Source organism: Sinocyclocheilus anshuiensis, unplaced genomic scaffold (genome assembly GCF_001515605.1).
Source record: "Sinocyclocheilus anshuiensis isolate Anshui unplaced genomic scaffold, SAMN03320099.WGS_v1.1 scaffold461, whole genome shotgun sequence".
Classification (NCBI taxonomy): Eukaryota; Metazoa; Chordata; class Actinopteri; order Cypriniformes; family Cyprinidae; genus Sinocyclocheilus; species Sinocyclocheilus anshuiensis.
In genome coordinates this window covers 1,599,168-1,618,382 of record NW_015541005.1, presented here as the reverse complement: position 1 = coordinate 1,618,382, position 19,215 = coordinate 1,599,168, and the positions used below count along the sequence as shown (strand labels likewise).

The window sequence follows — 19,215 nt, the reverse complement described above, 5'->3', positions numbered from 1 at the left end:
CTTATTAAAACGCTCGGACCGAGCATTTTGATTGGACGAACATTTCTTGATCCTACGCCTTCCACAGAATATATAAATACAGACAAATACATTTAGACCACTTAATTGAATGATTGCTATCGGGATGTGAAGAGACTTTCAACCAGCATAACAAAAAATGTTTCTGAAGACAATCACCTATTGCACCTTTAAGATTTAATTGAATCAGAATGTAAACAAATCTGCTAATCAGTTCCGATATCCAGCCCTGGTCATAAATGATTTACAGTACACATGCCCTGCATGGATTGAAGCTGCAAAGCTTTGCTGGGTGGCATTGAAGCTTTCCTTCTCATCTCAATCATTTGTTCCATGACAGCAGTTTCTGTTTTCAGTAGTGGCCGACTTGGAAGTCTGCTGGAGACTGCGGCTTTTATGAAAAAATGACATTAAAAGTGAGACTCAAGTCAGCGTTTTCCACCAAGCTTAGGGGAAATGAGCAGGGGCTCCATAGTGTTTAAACACACACACACACACACACACTCATGCAGACATTTCCCAGTGCAGAAATAAGTCGGCATGGCTTATCTGCTACCTTTTAAAGCGCTGACTCCAATTAATTTACTAATGATGCTTTGTAAATTCTCTGGAAACCTCTAGGCTTGGGAGGTATGGCTGTCATTATAATCCAGCAGTATTGTACATAGCAAAGTGAAACTCCACAGCAAGTTTCCAAGACAAACACTCATGGGTTTTCATGTTTCAGCCTATGCAAACTTTGACGGGGCCTCAGCCCCCATTATAAGGCTGAGCTAAATGCTGGATTTCTAGATTTTTCTTTTTGTCTTGTGCAGCTGTAGTACAGATGTCTGTGATTTGTGATTTGTCCTGAGCCTGACTGATTGATCTGATGTACAGAAATGACATATTTATTCATTAGCCACACTTAAAAGCCACACAAGGTGTCTAGATTGTATGTTCAGTTTTTGCAGCTCTTCCTGCCCTCACTTGTTTCATTTATATAGACATAATCCAGATCCATCATTTAAAGGAATATACCAGATTCAATTCAAGTTCAGCAGTGTTATTTTAAGTATTATTTATTTACTATAGTAGTTTTCATTAATATTTTAATTAGCTTTTATTTTTATATTTTCAGTTTAATTTTAGTTTAAGTTTAAGCTTATAGTAGCTTTTGTAATATTACTATTTAGGTTACATTTATTGTTATTTTAGTTTAGTTCAGTTTTACTTTTTATTTATGAGGTATTGTACTTTTTATATATGAGGTAATTTCTAATTTTCACCTAGTATAGTTTTTTTCCTCTTATATTTATATTACATTTCATTTCATAACAACAATGTTTTAATAGTTTTAAATTTAGTTTTTGTTAACGATAGTAACCCCGGGCCAATTTTGAAGGATTTGAAAGCAGAAATGTGAAATTATAAACTACATATTTTTATAAAAGCACTTCTATTAATTGTTCTGTTAAAGCATGTACATTTGAGCTGTAAGACTTTAAATTACAATTTTTACGTTACCTTTAAAGTTTTAGGCTTTATGTTGTGATGGTGACGAGTTTTGGAATGTAAACTTAGAAATAAAATGCACTATAACTTACACAGAAAAGGTTGGTAAACAAATGATGTGTTAAATATAACATGCATATTGTTTTTCAAAAATGTATGGTAATCAACGTGCTGCTGATAGAGCTTAAATTGTACTGAACTTGGAGTTTTCCTTTAAGACCCGTGTGGTTGCGGTATCGCCTCTTTTGACGGTTACAGGTACACAGTTCCTGTGAAGGCGGAAGTGAATCACCCGTGAAGCTGATTCCACGCTTGCCGTTGGCCTCCGTGAACCTCTACAGTAGATCTTTTGTCCCTGAAAGGCCTGAGGGGACTGTGCACAGACGATTATCCCTCTGTGTAGCCAACATACAATTTTCAGTATGTTCTTCCGCATGTATTCTGTGTTTGGTGGGCCTCTGCCTAGTCAAAGGGTTTCATTTTCCTCACTTCTTAACCATCTACAGGAATTTTCGTCCTCAATTTCCCACCATTTACAGAGCCGCTAGTGACAAACATCAAAACACTTGTTCTCTGTGTGTTAAATGCCACATTTGCGCCATTATGGATTTCAGCAAATTAACAGACGCCGCCTAGCAGCTCTTGGAAATGCAGTGATCCTAACAGACTGCTACAGTCTCAGATGAAAAATGCATAAAGGAGTAACTTCAAGACCTTAATTGTGACCCTGGAGCACAAAACCAGTCATAAGGGTCAATTTTTCGAAATTGAGATTTATACATCATCTGAAAGCTGAATAAATAAGCTTTCCATCAATGTATGGTTTGTTAGGATAGGACAATATCTGGCCGAGATACAACTAGCCTATTTGAAAATCTGGACTCTGAGGGTGCAAAAAAAAAAATCAAAATACTGATAAAATCGTCTTTAAAGTTGTCCACATGAAGTTCTTAGCAATGCATATTACTAATCAAAAATTAAGTTTTGATATATTTACGGTAGGAAATTTACTAAATATCTTCATGGAACATGATCTTTACTTAATATCCTAATGATTTTTGGCATAAAAGAAAAATCTATAATTTTTAATGTATTTTTGGCTATTGCTAAAAATATACCCCAGCGACTTAAGACTGGTTTTGTGCTCCAGGGTCACAATTAAGAAAGTTAAGTTTTCTGGTTTCTTTATAACTACCTGATTTCTTTTGCTTTTGCATCCTTTTTGAAGCTTGAAAGCTTCAGTCTCCATTCATTGTAAATGCATGATTAATACATTTCCTACTTCAGATCACAGATTTTTGGACAGCATGTTTTGACTTTTTGGTCTCATGTTCCTCCTCCCCTGGCTCCTCCCGTTCCAGCCCTCTACGACTACGCCCCTTAGGACAACACAGGAAGGCAGCTGAAGAGAAAATCAAGACCATGTGTGGACCGAGTACATGATTACGCTACGATTTAATGAGACCAGCCTCCCACTTTACCCTCTACAGAGACAGACAGCTAATGTACAGCCTGAGGGGGTGAAGGTCTCCAGAGGATTTCCACTACTGACCATCATTCTCAGTCTTTATTAATGCCTACACTTAATTTTGTTCCCAGTACCTTCCCTGACCTTAGAAGAAACTGTGAAGAGAGGATTTTCAGGCCTGTGTTTGTAGAGACTGCTCTGAGAAACTTCTACTAGACGAGCGTCATCCTGTATCCTCCCACATTGTGCCTCCCTTGTGTACTAAGGCTGGCTTCCTCTTCCGACTCGGGTCTCTTTTAGTATGACCGTGTTGGCTGAATCTTTCTGGCTCGGTTGTGAGCGGTAGGTTTCTTTGATTTCTTTCAGATAAGCTCAAACAGAAACCCTCCATTCTTTTACCATTTTCCTGCCTAAACTCTTCATTGCTCAAATGCCACACCCTGTCTCCCACATCCCATCTTAAAGAGACAGTTTACCCACGAATGAAAACTCTGCCATTATATACGCTTCCACATGTTGTTCCAAACCTATATGACTTCCTGTCTTTGACACCAAAGGAGAAGTTAAGCAGGAGGTCCAGGTTTTTTCTACAAGTTGTGAGTGGGGATTTCAGATAAATAAATAAATATTCCCCACTTGATGCTTCTTGATAATTGTGGAGAGTTTTCACATCTTGGCTCAATGGCGCCACCTCAGGTTAGATTCATACACCTGGAGCAAAACAGCTTCATCTTAATTAAGATGGTAGTTATTGATGATCTGGTTGTGTATAAGCTGTATAATAAGGAAACAGATTAAATGAGGAAGACTTTAAAGGAGGAAAACGTCATCTTTAACTGCTGATTATATCATTGTTTTCTTTCACTATGCTCATTTACCTCCTTCTGTATCCTTTTTTATTACCAAGATAAAACCCAGAGATTTTGGTTATATTTTCTGGACACTACATCTGTTAAATCCTTCAGTCATACATCTGTTCCTGCTGCAGTAAGCCTTGCGTAAACTAGTCTTGTATTTTAGAGTTTACAATTCTGTTTGTGTATCTAGTTAACATTGCTAAGTGTCTCAAATAAAATTATGTAAAGGATTTTGTATCCTAGCAAATAGATAAAACCCTGTTCACCACATATGGTTTTTGCGACATGTATTTTACAGACATAGTGCTGAGGTGATATAGTTCTTAGGGGTGTCTTTTTTAAAATTTATTGTATCCTCAAGTACTGAGCATTAAAGCACTTCAGAGCAAAAAATGGGTTTCATACCTCCAGTATAAACTTACACCCACTATACAAGGTGAATGAGGAAAAAAAGCCATTCATAAATGGCTCGGAGCAGCTGTGGTGCAGGCTGAGATGTATAGGCTGTCTGTATGTGGCCATAGTACAGTGAATCATGGGAAGCTAAATTAGCAGCGGACTCTGAGGCTCATGTGTGTGATGTAAGCAGAAGCTGACTGCATTTTTCAGCAAAGCATGTGAGGTTTTAGACTTGCCTCCTATCTACTTGAATGATCAATAAAATCGGACAAAATCATAAATATAGCTTAATATAAAATGGTTTGTATTGTTTTGCATGTTTAAATCTGTGTGACATTTATTTGATCTTAATTTGCTGCATTATTGGTGCAAGGTTTATCATATGCAAAACAGAAATAGGTAACTAATAATATAATTAATTGCTAACACTTTACAGTAATATCCCATTAGTTAATGTTAGTTAATGTATTAATGGATATTATTTTAAAATGAACAATGCATAAGTATTTATTCATCTTTGTTAACATTAATACAAAATACATCTGTTCATTGTTAATTCATGTTAACTCAGGTCATGTTAACAGATTCTGGTATTATTGGTAATAATTTCAAATTTACATAAACTAAGATTGTTACATGCATGCTTTGGGGGTATTTGTCATTCTTAACTCATGTAATGTATTTAAGTTAACAGGAACCTTATTGTAAAGTGTTACCAAATAATTTAAAAATAATGTTTATCTTTTGATTTCTTGTCATTGGTGAAAAAAAAAAAAATACTTGTGGAAAAATACTTCCAAGGTCAAAGTGCAGAATAAGAGTAGGTTGTTCAGATGGGCACATGGTGATTTTCCCACCAAGAGAAGCAGAAAACAACAGTTCCCGTTCTCAGTCTCAGCTTTGTATTCATTTAACAGGATTTTTATAACATTCTTGTATCTTCCTTTTCCCCTCCAGATTCTCCTGCTTTTGATTTTCTGTTCCACCATCAGCTATGTTGATTATTTTGGCCTCCATCGTCCTCTTCCACATCACCTCAGCAATACTACTCTTCATAGCAACCATCAGAAATGTAAGTTGATCTTCTTCAGTCTTTTTTTTTTATTATTAGTCTGCTATAAGCACTGTTACTGCTCAGTGTTATTGTTAGGGATTTCAGCAAAAACCCAGCTTAACACATCGAGCACCATTTCTGATAAGGTTAACCTCAAATAATCTATTGATCTACAGCAGCGCATACTGTAAAATGTACTGCTATAATAATTGTATTCATTTTATTTAAGAAATACACTTTTCTATATATGTATGTATATTATATACTTTCTAATAAAAATCTGCAAAGCTTATTTGGATTTTACAAAATGATCTTTAAAACACAGTATCATGAAAAAGGACATTTTTTCTCTGAGTTTATATTCTGTCAATATATATTCTCCATCTTTTCAAGGTATGGTGGGTTTGGGAGGATTACACCTTAGATCTCTGGTATCACTGCAACTCCACAGGCTGTTATGATATACCGAACAGTGCAACCTCTGATGCAGGTAAGCCTTGAATATCATACAATCTAAGAATCAGAATCAGAATCAGAATGAGCTTTATTGCCAGGTATGTTTACACATACATAAATAAACCTTGTGTCATGTTCTCTTCCTCTTTATTAGCCTATCTTCAGACTGTCCAGGCCACCATGATACTGGCCACGATCTTGTGCTGTGTGGGTTTCTTTGTCTTCATCCTTCAGCTCTTCCGTCTGAAGCAGGGCGAGAGATTTGTCTTCACGGCCATCATCCAGCTCTTGTCTGGTGAGTTCATGCCCACAGTATATATTTCTAATCATTGTTAGCAGCACAATTGCCGTTCCTTATTGCCTATGTACTGTGCAAAGAAAATCATTCATTACGCAAAATCATAGGTCAAGAGGGGTCTTGAAGCACCTTGAAGTATTTGTACTGTTATTTTCATGCCATCTTTCTAGTATGCAAATTGACCCAGTTTTGAAGGACTTATTTTGTAAGATGGAAAATCTTTACCATTTTTAATCACATGTACATCTAAAGAAATAGTTAATGCAAAACTGAAATTTTACTCACCCTCAGATCATCCAAGACGTAGATGATTTTGTTTCTTCTTCAGATCAGAATTGGAGAAATTTAGCATTACATCAGTTGCTCACTAATGGATCCTCTGCAGTGAATGGGGGCCGTCAGAATGAGAGTCCAAACAGCTTATAAAAATATCACTATAATCCACAAGTAATTCACACCACTCCAGTCTATCACTTAATGTCTTGTGAAGCGAAATCCGAAACGACTCCATTATTTTAGTCGTTTTTCCACTTCAAAACGTTTCTTCTAGCTAAAACGTGAGTCCTGTATTCATAACGAAAATAGTCAAAAACAGTTTTAAACAAATATGTAGATGGACTGTGATGTTAGAGGACAACAGGTGATCATTAAAACGGATTAACGTTAAAACACCTTGATGATTTTGTTTCAAACAAACAGCTTTTCACTTCACAAGCAGTTAATTGATGAACTGGAGTTGTGTGGATTACTTGAGGATTGTTGTGAAGATTTTATCAGCTGTTTGGACTCTCATTCTGACGGCACCCATTAACTACAGAGGATCCATTGGTGAGCAACTGATGTAATGCTACATTTCTCCAAATCTGTTCCAACAAGGAAACAAACTCATCTGGGATGACCTCAGATTTGTATTTTTGGGTAAACTATTCCTTTAGAAAATCTTTTGTGTTTACAAAAAGTTTAATTTCATAATATGTTTGTATTTATTGTATTGTTTGTTGAATGTTGAATCTTTATCTGTCAAGTAATAGCCTGTGCTGTGTTAAAGGTATAGTTCACCCAAAAATGAAAATTCTGTCATTAATTACTCACCTTAAGTAAGTAAGACCTTCGTTCATCTTCGGAACACAAATTAAGATATTTTTGATTAAATCCAAGAGTTTTCTTACCCTTCATAGACAGCAAGGGCACTACTACGTTCAAGGCCCAGAAAGGTAGCTAGGACATCCTTAAAATAGTCCATGTGACATCAGTGGTTCGATCGTAATTTTATGAAGCTACGAGAATACTTTTTGTGAGAAAAATAAAATAACAACTTTATTCAACAATTTCTTCTCTTCTGTGTCATTCTCCGCTGCGCATTCACGAGAGTACCATGACGCATGCGTGTGGTGCTGCTGATGCAGGAACCGCCGTTCAGTTTACAAGCAGAGGAAGATGCACGCAAACATCATCATTCGTAAACATGTCTGAAGATTTCAACAGAGAGGATGACTTGCAATTTTTTACCCAGCCTTACTTATTCGAACCAGAATATACAGCCCGATCTCACGGCAATTTGTACATATTTTCCGAGGTGGCTAATTCGTTCGAATTCGTACGACCTCACTCGTACAAATTCATGCGATTTTTGCTAAATCGTACGTATTTTACAAGTTGCACAATTCGTATGAATTAGTAAGAATGACGTACACCTAACCCCGCCCATAAACCCACTGGGGTGTAGACAAATTGTACAAAATCGTACGAGTGAGGTCGTACAAATTCGTACGAATTAGCCACATCGTAAAATACATACGAATTGGTCGTGAGATAGCACTGGAATATACAGACGATGAACTAAGAGAGATGGACGTTCTATCTCGGAACGCTGACTTCTGACTTCAGCGTTACTTTCCTGAAAGCGCGTCGAAGACTGACGTTGAAGAGAAGAAATTGTTGAATGAAGGCTTTATTTTTGTTTTCTTTGCACACAAAAGTATTTTTTGTAGCTTCATAAAATTACAGTTTGAACCACTGGTTTCACATGGACTATTTTAATGATGGGTCTTGAACATGTCAGTTGCATTGCTGTCTATGGAGGGTCAGAGAGCTCTCAGATTTCATCAAAAATATCTTAATTTGTGTTCTGAAGATGAACAAAGGTCTTATGGGTTTGGAACAACATGAGGGAGAGTAATTAATGACAAAATTTTCATTTCTGGGTGAACTATCCCTTTAAATACTACCAACCAACTGTAAATTGCCCTTTTTTTTTCTTCCACAGCTTTCTGTGTGATGACCGGCGCATCCATCTACACAGCAGAGCACTTAAGCTTCAAAGAGAAGCATTTTAAGAATGGAGACTACGGATACTCCTTTGTCGTGGCCTGGGTCGCGTTCCCCATGACGCTGCTGAGCGGCTTGATGTATCTAGTGCTAAGAAAACGCAAATAAAGCACAACACACCACCTCACTAGCTGCCACTAGCTACAGCCTTAGCCAAGAGACTTTATTTGTAATGATACTTGTTTTTATATGTAGATTAAATACTTGCCAAAGTTAGAATGAAGTAGATGATCTTATAATATTAATCACTGCATACTGGAAACTTAATTAGATTTTATTCATAGTATGTCACATTTTTTAACCTTGTTGTGTATAATTTAGCTCTACCTGCCCAGTAAAAGAAGTGCTGTCATTTAGAGAGGTAAAATAGGGCGTGGAAAAAAAGACAAGAGTGGGAGATATAATAGGACATATTTATAACGTGGAACCACTATGGGCTCAACATGTATTCATACACAATGCATGATGTGAAATTGGCCTTCTATGTAACACTTAGTGTGTGGTAAATAACATGCTAGTGTGATGTTTCCTGGTCATTATATGTGCCTGGGGAAAAAGTCATTCAAAACTAAATCTGAATGAAATATTGTGCTGCCAGTTTGCTGAGCACTATATCATACTTGAAGCTGAACAAATTATCAATATTAGTGGCACGATGTGTTCTCGTGTGTAGGTTTTTTTTTTTTTTTTTGTAAAATAGTCTTTTAGTGTTGACTAATTACATTGCATGTTTTTGTATTTGTTTGCAGCATTCAATTTGAAATCACTATTAACAAAAGTACAGATTTGTAGTTCTTTTAGTCATTCTGTTTGATTAGGGCACTTGAGATTTATGTCATATTCATGCAAATAACCTTAAGATGATGGTGTTGGAGAAGCACACCAATGGTTTCAGTTTTCCTTGTGTAATCATTTCGTCCTTAAATCTGCCATGTAATAAGAAGCAATTAGCTAATATTATTTAGGTGAAAGTGAAGTTAAGCTGTATTTATTAAGACTAACTGCATTGTTGCCGTTAATATTTTTGTAAGGAAGTATTATATCAACAGGCCTGAACGTGTTTGTATAATGCTTAATTTTCAGAAGGTTTTAATGAATATTAGTGAAGGCTTTTGTAATCGGAAGGAAACCACAATGGCAGCTTTGTGTTTAAATGTCTGCTGAGTTGTTCAGGTCAGGTCTGTTTCTGGAGACTGATCCCCACCAAGGGCTCAATATTGTTCTTTTTTTTTTTAAATCAAATAAATGTATTTTACATTAACGGACGGTTTGTGACTCTTCCTGTTCTGATGTACAGCAAATACTGTTGGATCAATCTCAAAATATGGCAGTAAATATGATTGGAGGCATTTTAGTCATGAAAAAATGTCAAATGTAAAAAAAAACATGCAAAATAAATTTGCCAAAATATTACATATGCTTTATTTTGTCATAAAGCAATCGTTTGACTATATTGAGCATTATTAAGCATTAATGCAAGATACAAAGTGTTCAAAACAAAGTCACTAATAATAATAATCTAGTGGAACATTTTAATTTCATTCAGTGTTGGAAATAAGTGTTCTCAAAATGAAATTGTTGTGGAACAGTACTTTGAAGCTTAACATTCAACAGAAGGCGAGGCTGCTCAAATGTGTTCAGACAATTCCCCATTTCAAAATATTAAGGTATAAATGTACCTTTTTGCCCACTTCATTTACGTTATTGGTGTAACCTTTTTTTATGTTTGTGTAAACAACTGTGTGAATAATTACTGAAAAATATCATTGTAATTTGGTCTGCTTTCAGATGCTATTGACACTATTTTAAGAAAATGTATCTAATGTCACAATTGTTACAAAACTTGCTTCATCTGTGAAATGTAAAAAATGTCAAGTAAAAAATGAAGATAATAAACAACTACCATCATCTTTTATGGCAGAAAATGGAACTGAACTGAATTCATAACTTTAACATTTGTAAGTCAGAAGTCATGATTTTTGAGAATGACTGATATAATGTTATATTTCCATTTGAAACAAACGTCTGAAATGTTTTCTGCTGCTTACATTAGATCACTGTCTATTATGGCTAGTGATTGCTTTGTTGACTCAAACCACTGAAGACCTCATATTATGAAGACCAGAGACAAATGAAATCAGTTTGTAACTTTATAACCAATAAAAACAATACAAGACAGCAGTTCCTTTAATACTTTTGTGTTAGTGTGATTCATATAAGTGGAATGACGTTCTGATACTAAAAAACAACAAAAAAAAATTCTTCAGAGAAAGAAAAAAACTAGAAATACAAAAATGGAGGTAAAAACAGCAGCTTTAACTTTATTTGTACCCAACTTAACATCTTTTAAGAAATTCAAATCTTAAATACTCGAAATTCTAGTATAAAGAGTCACATTCATACTCCTTCAAACCTTATACGAACAGAAGTTTCAACACACTGGAGAAATGTCGCCCAAATCATATTTGTCCTGATGCCACAGTGCGTATGTCACTGTACGTCCCATAACGGCCAAATATATCCTTCCCCACAACGATAAAGCACAGTCGTTTATCTCCTTTGCAGTCGGACACCTTGCAGGCCATAGGAAGAGGCATGGCTTTGATCTCTCCAAGGCACTTCCATCCTGAAAAAGTGCCGCTTTTGTGTTCGTGGGAAACGTAAATGTAGTAGCAATTCATCTCTGCTACATGGGGATCTTTCTGATCCACGGTCCACGCGATGCCTAGTTCTTGTGCGCTTCCAATCCGAGCTAGTTTCACCACTGGCTTCTGGGGCAAGTTGTAAGTTGCAGCTACAACCGGAAGCTCTTTGGGAAACGGAGTCTCTGGGAACGGATGGAGTTTGGAGTGCCAGTCCTCCTATGAAGGAAAGGTAGAAACCGAAATGTTAAGGCTGTTTTGATATAAACTTGTCGATGTAGTAGCACATACAAAACATTAGCATACCTCTTCCAACTGTACTGAAGAACTGACACGGTCCTCCTCCGTTACATTTTGTTTTTCTTCTGTTCATTAAATAAAATGACATTAAAACAAGACTTAAAGAATTGTTTATGTCTTGAATTAACCATAATTTTTGAAAAAAAGAAAATAACAAAAACAAACTAGACAAATTCAATGGCATCATACCTTTAATGGCTATAGGTGGTGTACTTGAGGGATTTGATTGTTCCCGTTTTGAAGGTTCCGATTTCTGCACAGCACAAATGTGCAAATAAAACGGCTATGAAACAGTCTGAAAATGCACATCTAGAATGAGAGAAACCTGAGTGAGAGGATGATGGCATACCTGATCTGATGGTTGGGTAACCAGGCTCTCTTCATTCAGTCTGGCTGCTGAACCAGAACAAAAACACATCATGCCCACCATACAGTCTATACAACAGCGCATTTTTTATAACATCATTTTATTCAAGATCAAATACCTCTGTCTTCCGTAAGGTCAACAACCTGATTCTTAGACCGCTAAAATGAAAAGAGAACATTTTTTCCTTTTGAAGTAGATATGTGACCCTGGAGCACAAAACCAGTCTTAAGTCGCTGGGGTATATTTGTAGCAATAGCCAAAAATACATTGTATGGGTCAAAATTATCGATTTTTCTTTTATGCCAAAAATCATTAGGATATTAAGTAAAGATTATGTTCCATGAAGATATTTAGTAAATTTCCTACCGTAAATATATCTAAACTTAATTTTTGATTAGTAATATGCATTGCTAAGGACTTAATTTGGACAACTTTAAAGGCGATTTTCTCAATATTTAGATTTTTTTTGCACCCTCAGATTTTCAAAGTTGTATCTCGGCTAAATATTGTCCTATCCTAACAAACCATACACCAATGGAAAGCATATTTATATGACCCTTATGACTGGTTTTGTGGTCCAGGGTCACATATATGAACCATGGTAATCTATAGTCCCCAGTAAAGGCTGATCATGTTATCACATGAGCCACATATTACAAAACTATAAAAATACAAATATTCCAAGAATAAACAAAAGCCAAATAATGATTGATAATGATGAGACATCGAAAGAAACCTTTTCCAAACTCTGCCAAAACCCTTTCTTTGGTCGTCTCAATGTGGTCATCTCACAATCATTGTCTGTTAGTGCAAAAACAATCATTTTATTACGTCACAGTATATACACATTTGACATCGCTGAAGTTAGAATAAATAATGAAAATAGCAACGAGACCTGCTGATGACACTGAAGCGTTGTCACTGAAACACCCTCCATTGACTGAACTTCTGGTTTAAAAAAACAAACAAAAAAAAACAACAAAAAAAAATCAGCATTCTGCACTCCAACAAGACATTTAAATGAAATAACATTAAAAATAATGAAATAAAATATTTGTTTTGGATATTAATTGTCCATTCACAAATGCCTTTTTTACAATTTGATCTCCCAATGCTCACTTAAAATTAATCTTTAAAAACACTAATTTAATAGCACAGTTAAAAAAAAAAAAGATATATATATAATATATATATAGCAACTCAAAAAATATAATGTCCATTTTTCATACTATAGATCAGGGGTCGCGAACGTCAGTCCTGGAGAGCCGCAGCCCTGCAGAGTTTAGCTTCAACCCTAATCAAACACACCTGAACAAGCTAATCAAGGTCTGAAGGGTTACTAGAAAGCTACAGGCAGGTGTGTTGTAATTAGGGTTGGAGCTCTACTCTGCAGGGCTGCGGCTCTCCAGGACCGGGGTTCGCCACCGCTGCTATAGATTATAATGTTATAATGACTAAATTCACTTGTATAACATTTAAAACAACATTTTATTTCTAAGTGTTTTAACGGTCTCAATTGTAATATTGGCTTAATGATATAGGTCATACTTTTAAGAGGTCCTATTATGCCCCTTTTTACAAGACGTAATATAAATCTCAGGTGTCCTGAGAATGTCAACTTCACATCAACTGTGAAATGCACACACAAGTTCACATAAACACAGTCAGTTTATGTCTGTGAACATAAACAGCCGCACATGTATCAGTATATTAGATCTGTGAAACAGCGTCTCTTGGACATGGTGATAACACACAACTAACGCAAATCAACCAGGCCTCGCTCCCTCTTATCTTCTGATGTATGCCCTGGGTGGGAATTATTTAAATGAGGGATATTGTGACATATAAATTCCCGGTGGAAAACTCAGGACTATACTCAAAGTGTTTGAGGGAGTTCAGAAAGAGTGCTTACTGATATGGAGAATAACTCCTATTGGAGTGGACTTTGCTGATCTTTTTCATGCAAAACAACATTACACACTAGTAAAGGAAGTAAATGTAAAAAAAAATCATAACGGGACTCCATTAATATTGCTGCATCTCTAGCAGATCAATCTAACAGAGCAATGTTTGGGCTGGTTTTATTATTAAAAATTAAAATGAAATCACATTTAAATCACTGTAAGGCAATTTGGGGACAGAAAAGCCATTTGAGTTCTTACAGTGAATTGTGATTGCGGTAATTCAACAATTAAGCAGATGGCTAGGATAACAAATAGCTGTAATCATTGGTTTGAACAAGTATGCTTCGTTGGCCTTGGAACACAAACATTAAGCAGCAATGAACGCCTCTTCAGTGAAGCACGCTAGTTTATAAGGCTACAACAGCCACACATGAAAGTGAAGAAATGCCTCAGGGAAAGAAAAGAAATGGAAAGGTGCCAAGACTGCAGCCTTGAATCATTACTGAATTAAAAACAACCCACCGAAAAGAAAAAGGACCACAGGGGGACTGCTGAGATGATTTAACTTTGATCATTCTATTAGAATATCTTCTGATTAAACAGTAAATGGAATATTTTAGTGATTGTCATTCAAACAGCAGGCTCACTGCTTCTGCATCATTTTCAAGTTCCATCAGTCTGCAGCATTAAAGCGTATACAGATCCACAGCTAAATTAACACCGAAAGCCCCTTCAAAGGCAATATTTTACTTTATTGGTGCCAGTGATGTATTATGAATGAAGTTTGTTATAGGTCTAAAATAGGCCTACTTTAGAATACCTGGATATATCGGTTTTTGGTTCCGCTGGAGAGATGCATCGCTGGGGCTGCACAGGAGGAGGACTTACAGAAGGAGGAGACTGTTAAGAAGATCGAAAAACACAACAGTGAGGAGTTACGCATAATAACAACAATAGAAGTCAGCTTTATAAATGTCTTAGTATTATCATTGTCAAACCTTGGTTCTACAAAAAAAAATAAAAAATCTCATCATCTAGCTCATACCTGACTCTGAGAAATCCCTAAAGATCTGAACTTTCTGATATATGCAAATACTGCATCTCCCCTTCGTTTTATTTTCCTTACATGAGCCTGCAAAAAAAACCAAAAAACGGATTTAACATAGAAAATGTGTATGGTGGTTATAATATACTGGCCCAACAGGGCACTACAGTAATATGGATTAGTATATAAATATATATTTATTTATATTAGTATACTAAAGTCCACAGAAATGGGAAAGCTGGTCACTTACGTCAAGATTCTTGATTCTAGCATCATATCTGGGTTCACCATTCACCTCACCGATTCTCTCCATCAGATTCTTCATCTTGTAGTCAGACTGCTCGACTGCGGTCACAACCTTATCTGAAATAATCTTTTCAATCTATCAATAAACAGGTTACGAATGGGGTGAGATCATATGCAGTTCTGGAAATATACACACAAGTGTACAGCTGGTTTGTACACCATTCAATATTGAATTTAAATTGAGGTAACACATACATGGATTGCAGATCAAGAACATGTAAATTAATACTCAAATTTTTTGCATGTTTTGTTTGGCTGCAAGGCCAATCACAATATAAATTGCACACACTTACACTGCCAACATTCTTATCTAGTTACTTATTAAAAACAACAACGAACATGACTGCTTCAAAATTTGTGTTTTGGATGGATGCGTGTAATTTACATTGGAGAACAAAACGTCAAAGTATCGTCACGTTGTTTACCACAGGCTTACTCATGAATTGAAAAATCCCATTATAAAACCCTATGTCTCTATGACTTCCATAGTAGTCAATGGGATCCATTAACGGTTTGGTTACTCACATTACTCAAAATGTGTGTTTTTTTTTAATGTTATAGAAAAGAAAGAAACTCATACAGGTTCGGAACAGCTTATGTGTGAGTATATAGCCCTATTCGCACAGGATTAGTATTACTTGGTGACCTCCAGTCATTTGTAATAATTACGGAGGTTGTCTGTGATCTTAATCCCGTGCGAATCGGCCATGTCTGTAATTTGTTAAGTAAAAATTCCCCCGCAAATGACCTACCATATTTTGCCGAACACCAAGGTCCTGTGATAATATTAGTCCCGTGCGAATCGGCATCTCTGTGATTTGGCCAGCATTTGGCGGATCGTATATTATTTTGAGGGTTTTGTTTCCTGTGCGCCTTTTTATCCATCTTTCGCAAAGAATGGAGCTGCGTTGGAATGTTTGATAGTATTTTGGGTGCTGTTATATTGCTACACCATACAATTGCCAGAAAGAGAAAGCTGAAAAGATTTTGAGGTTAATGCGTTACAAATAAATCAAGCATAAAGCTTGAGATATTATTTTAACCTGGTGAAATGTAAATGACACAGCGCACGAAACTACATTAGTTTCTTTTTATCCATCTAACCGGACCATAGAACGGGACTCTCAAAGCCTTGACATCGTATCCGGGAGGTAAGTCAGTAAATTCGAGTAAAATCACAGGCTTCGCTTATCCCGTGCGAATGCACCACACAAAATTCAGATGTGGGGGGAGGGGGTGAATTTTAAATTTTGTGATTTCAAAATCACACAAGGTCCCCAGATAATACTAATCCTGTGCGAACAGGGCTTAAGACAGCATTTTCATTTTGGGGTGAATGAACCTGTATGAGTTTCTTTCTTCTTTGTAACATTTAAAAAAAATACAATAACTCAATTTCAAAAGTAGCCATGTAATAAGTAGAATAGTGTACAGTCAGTAAAAGATCTGACCACCTTTATATCAATGACAAACTGTAAATAAATTAGCTTTAATTTTATGGACTATGGCAGAAGAATATGCACATGACGTGACATTTTCCAGAATGCTTTTTACTAGGGGTGGAACGGTACACAGATGTCACGGTTCGGTACGTACCTCCGACACGTAACGTATCCTATATATGCTGAGTTTCAGTTCATTTTTGTGATAGGCTTAATTTGTTCACAAAAAGGAAACTCAAATGGCAGAAAGCGATATCCTATTTGTTTTCTTTATTTTACAAAAGCTGTCACAATGAAAACTAAGAGAGGTAGGATACACGAGCACAAAGCTCCATTTCGCAAACAGTTGAGTGCACAAGACTTTAAAGTATACTCCTTTGTCAGTCTGTGAGAGACGCATTCAGAGTCAGCACATGGTCACTGTCTAGTGGGCTTTGTTTTCAAGTGCGCAACTCATGGCATTCGCTGTTCTTCTGCTGGCGGCCGGTTATCAAACAGCGTTGCATTGCCTGTATTCGTTGTAAGGCCTCACGCACCGAACCGAGATGTCCGTACCGTGACGGTTCGGTACGAATACATGTATCGTTCCACCCCTACTTTTTATCCTAGATGTCTACGTTTATTTTATATTATATACCTGAAAAAGGCTGGTGCACATTTTGTGACGCTGTATTGAATTTTAAATATTTCTGTTTGCTGATTGTTTTGACAGTAGTGAACTTAATTCAAATGAATGTCCATTCAATAGAGGAAAAACACTCCCTTTTTAGAGAGTAAATACATATTTACATATACAACAGCTCATGATCTGAAACAGAATGAGTTCAGAATTTTGCCAACCCTGGTGTAAAATTAAAAACAGTCTTTCCATTTCAAAACCAAGGTTACAAAGACTTATCAAATCCTTTTACATTTCATTATTATTGTGGGAGAAAAACATACAAGGGATGTAACTGACAAACTTGCCTCGGATCGAGGGAGCTTATTCGCCTTCTGCCCACTTTCTTGAGCCAAGTGTAATGTTGCAGAGTCGTCCTCATATCTGGACCTTTTCATACCTGAGAGGAAGAGAATAAAGCTCATTTCATTTCGAATGATCAGCAGTTACATTTCATGATGAAAACCAAACAAATTAGAGATGAAGTACAGCAGTAGTTCTTTTAGCACCCTCAATGTAAACACTTGTAACGTTACTTGTTTTCAGATTAAACAGCAACCAAGATTCAGTCGTAGCCATAATACAGACAGCTGGCTCAAAGCGTGTCATCGAAGACAATCCTGTGCTTTTTATACATAAACACATCTACACTGAATGAAACAAACAACCCGGAAATTACGTGCAAGTATGGCAACAACAAGCAAATATGGAAGTATGGCAACAAGCTCTCTGGTTAAAAAGCGTTACCGACGCTTCTCGCTGCACTATTAATGATAACGTAAATGGCCTTTCCTCTAAAACGCTAGCTACATTCGACGATGACAATCCAGAATTAAATAACAATTTAAACGATGAAAAGTTTAAGCAAGGTACAATCCATATTGCTTACTAAATCAGCACGTTTTCTATCACCATACAAGCATGCATAATGCGTTTGGAAAACACACTGACTCTGGCGCTTGCCATACAACGCGCGTAACAAATTCCAAACGAAGCCCGCGTGTCCTCCCAGCAAAATGAAAGACATACAAATGTTTTAAAAACAACCCACCTGGACTGCTTGCTCACGTAAACAGAATGCCGGACGCGTCGTAACTACCGGTCAGCTTAGTAGTGGGGATTTCCGTTTCTTTAAATAATATGTCCCGCCAAGAAAGGTAGTGGGTATCAATGCCCGCTTTGTGAAAGAATGGTTCTTATGAGTCGAATCTTTTTAGTGAATTAGTTGAACCGGTTCACAAAACCGTTCTAAGCGATTCGTTCACGTATGGGACTAATAACGTATCGGTCAGAGCGGTTCTCGACTCATCAGCTCACCGACTATGAACTATGAACCGTCTTTCTGACATGTCCCACTCGAAATTATGTTAACTGAGAGCCGGAGTGAGCAGATAGTAGGGAACATTTCGCAATCGAGGATTTCACTGATGGAGCGACTAATAATAAAGCCGTCGAATAATAGAAATTTTACCAAGATGATTGTATGACAGCTTTTTTTGTAAATAAATGTAATTAAAACGTTTTTGTAAATAATTTAGCATTGCAGTTTAAATGCAAATTACTTTTAATTTATACAGTTACACATTTTTAACGTTATATTTTACAATGGAACTTATTTCATTCTGAACATTGTGTATAGAGAGCATATATCGCGTGATGACCGGTCTTTACTGCAAAGAGTAGAAGTTTTTCACGGAGTGACTGAGTATTTGAACCGGTTCTTTTAAAGGGGTCATATGATGCGATTTAAATTTTTCCTTTCTCTTTGAAGTGTTACAAGCTCTTGGTGCATAAAGAAGATCTGTAAAGTTGCAAAGACTAAAGTCTCAAATCCAAAGAGATATTCTTTATAAAAGTTAAGAGTAAACCAGGCCTACCTAAAACGGCTCGTTCTAACACGCCCCCACATGTCTACGTCACTATCTGGGAATATTTGCATAACGCGCCCAAATGTTCACGCAAAGAAAGAAGGCGTAACTTTTATTCTCCCTGTAGTATTGTTGTTGCCGCCCGCCCCCATGTCGTGAAGGCGCTGTGTGTTTCGTTGTGGAAGCGAAACTACTTTGTTTGGCCTTCCAAAAGAGGACGATATCCACTTCGTCATGCCTAGAGCTGATCCGTGCTGGTCGCTGAGGAAATACATCAACGTCACGCTGTGGATCGCCGGATCGGCTTTCAC

General features: G+C 36.6%; 2 protein-coding genes across 7 annotated transcripts in view; one reads left to right on the top strand and one right to left on the bottom strand.

Moving 5' to 3' along the window:
* emp2 (epithelial membrane protein 2) overlaps nt 1-9,723 on the top strand; it is a 27,083-nt gene extending 17,360 nt beyond the window's left edge. For 4 of the 5 annotated variants that reach the window (XM_016488529.1, XM_016488528.1, XM_016488527.1 and 1 more), the window contains 4 exons: nt 5,194-5,308; nt 5,684-5,780; nt 5,901-6,041; nt 8,311-9,723. In XM_016488529.1, coding sequence (XP_016344015.1) covers nt 5,231-5,308; nt 5,684-5,780; nt 5,901-6,041; nt 8,311-8,480 — 486 coding nt within the window. In that variant the 5' untranslated portion in view covers nt 5,194-5,230 and the 3' untranslated portion in view covers nt 8,481-9,723. Of the gene's footprint in view, nt 1-3,300; nt 3,323-5,193; nt 5,309-5,683; nt 5,781-5,900; nt 6,042-8,310 lie in introns of those variants that run through there. The other variant, XM_016488530.1, reaches the window with a different exon arrangement.
* Nucleotides 9,724-9,785: 62 nt separating this feature from the next.
* On the bottom strand, nt 9,786-18,319 carry atf7ip2 (activating transcription factor 7 interacting protein 2). 2 transcript variants are annotated; one of them, XM_016488524.1, is made up of 13 exons: nt 17,984-18,033; nt 17,345-17,436; nt 14,881-15,012; nt 14,631-14,717; nt 14,406-14,485; nt 12,577-12,629; nt 12,418-12,482; nt 11,800-11,839; nt 11,664-11,710; nt 11,504-11,567; nt 11,321-11,379; nt 10,813-11,233; nt 9,786-10,777 (listed from the first exon to the last, which is right to left on the bottom strand). In XM_016488524.1, exons 1-12 carry the CDS (start codon nt 18,000-18,002, stop codon nt 10,832-10,834), a joined length of 1,140 nt encoding a protein of 379 aa, XP_016344010.1. In that variant the 5' UTR covers nt 18,003-18,033; the 3' UTR covers nt 9,786-10,777; nt 10,813-10,831. The 2 variants fall into 2 exon arrangements, with proteins under 2 accessions (XP_016344010.1, XP_016344011.1); XM_016488525.1 differs by lacking the exon at nt 17,984-18,033 and adding an exon at nt 18,088-18,319 and having other exon boundaries at nt 9,787-10,777.
* Between the last annotated feature and the right edge of the window lie 896 nt (nt 18,320-19,215).

Excerpts from the sequence above, each read along its gene's own strand:
- atf7ip2 (XM_016488524.1), bottom strand. Across the intron at positions 12,630-14,405 it reads CCAAAAACCGATATATCCAG|AAGTTCAGTCAATGGAGGGT; the intron begins GTATTCTAAAGT and ends TTTTTAAACCAG. Across the intron at positions 11,380-11,503 it reads ACCACCTATAGCCATTAAAG|AAGAAAAACAAAATGTAACG; the intron begins GTATGATGCCAT and ends TTTAATGAACAG.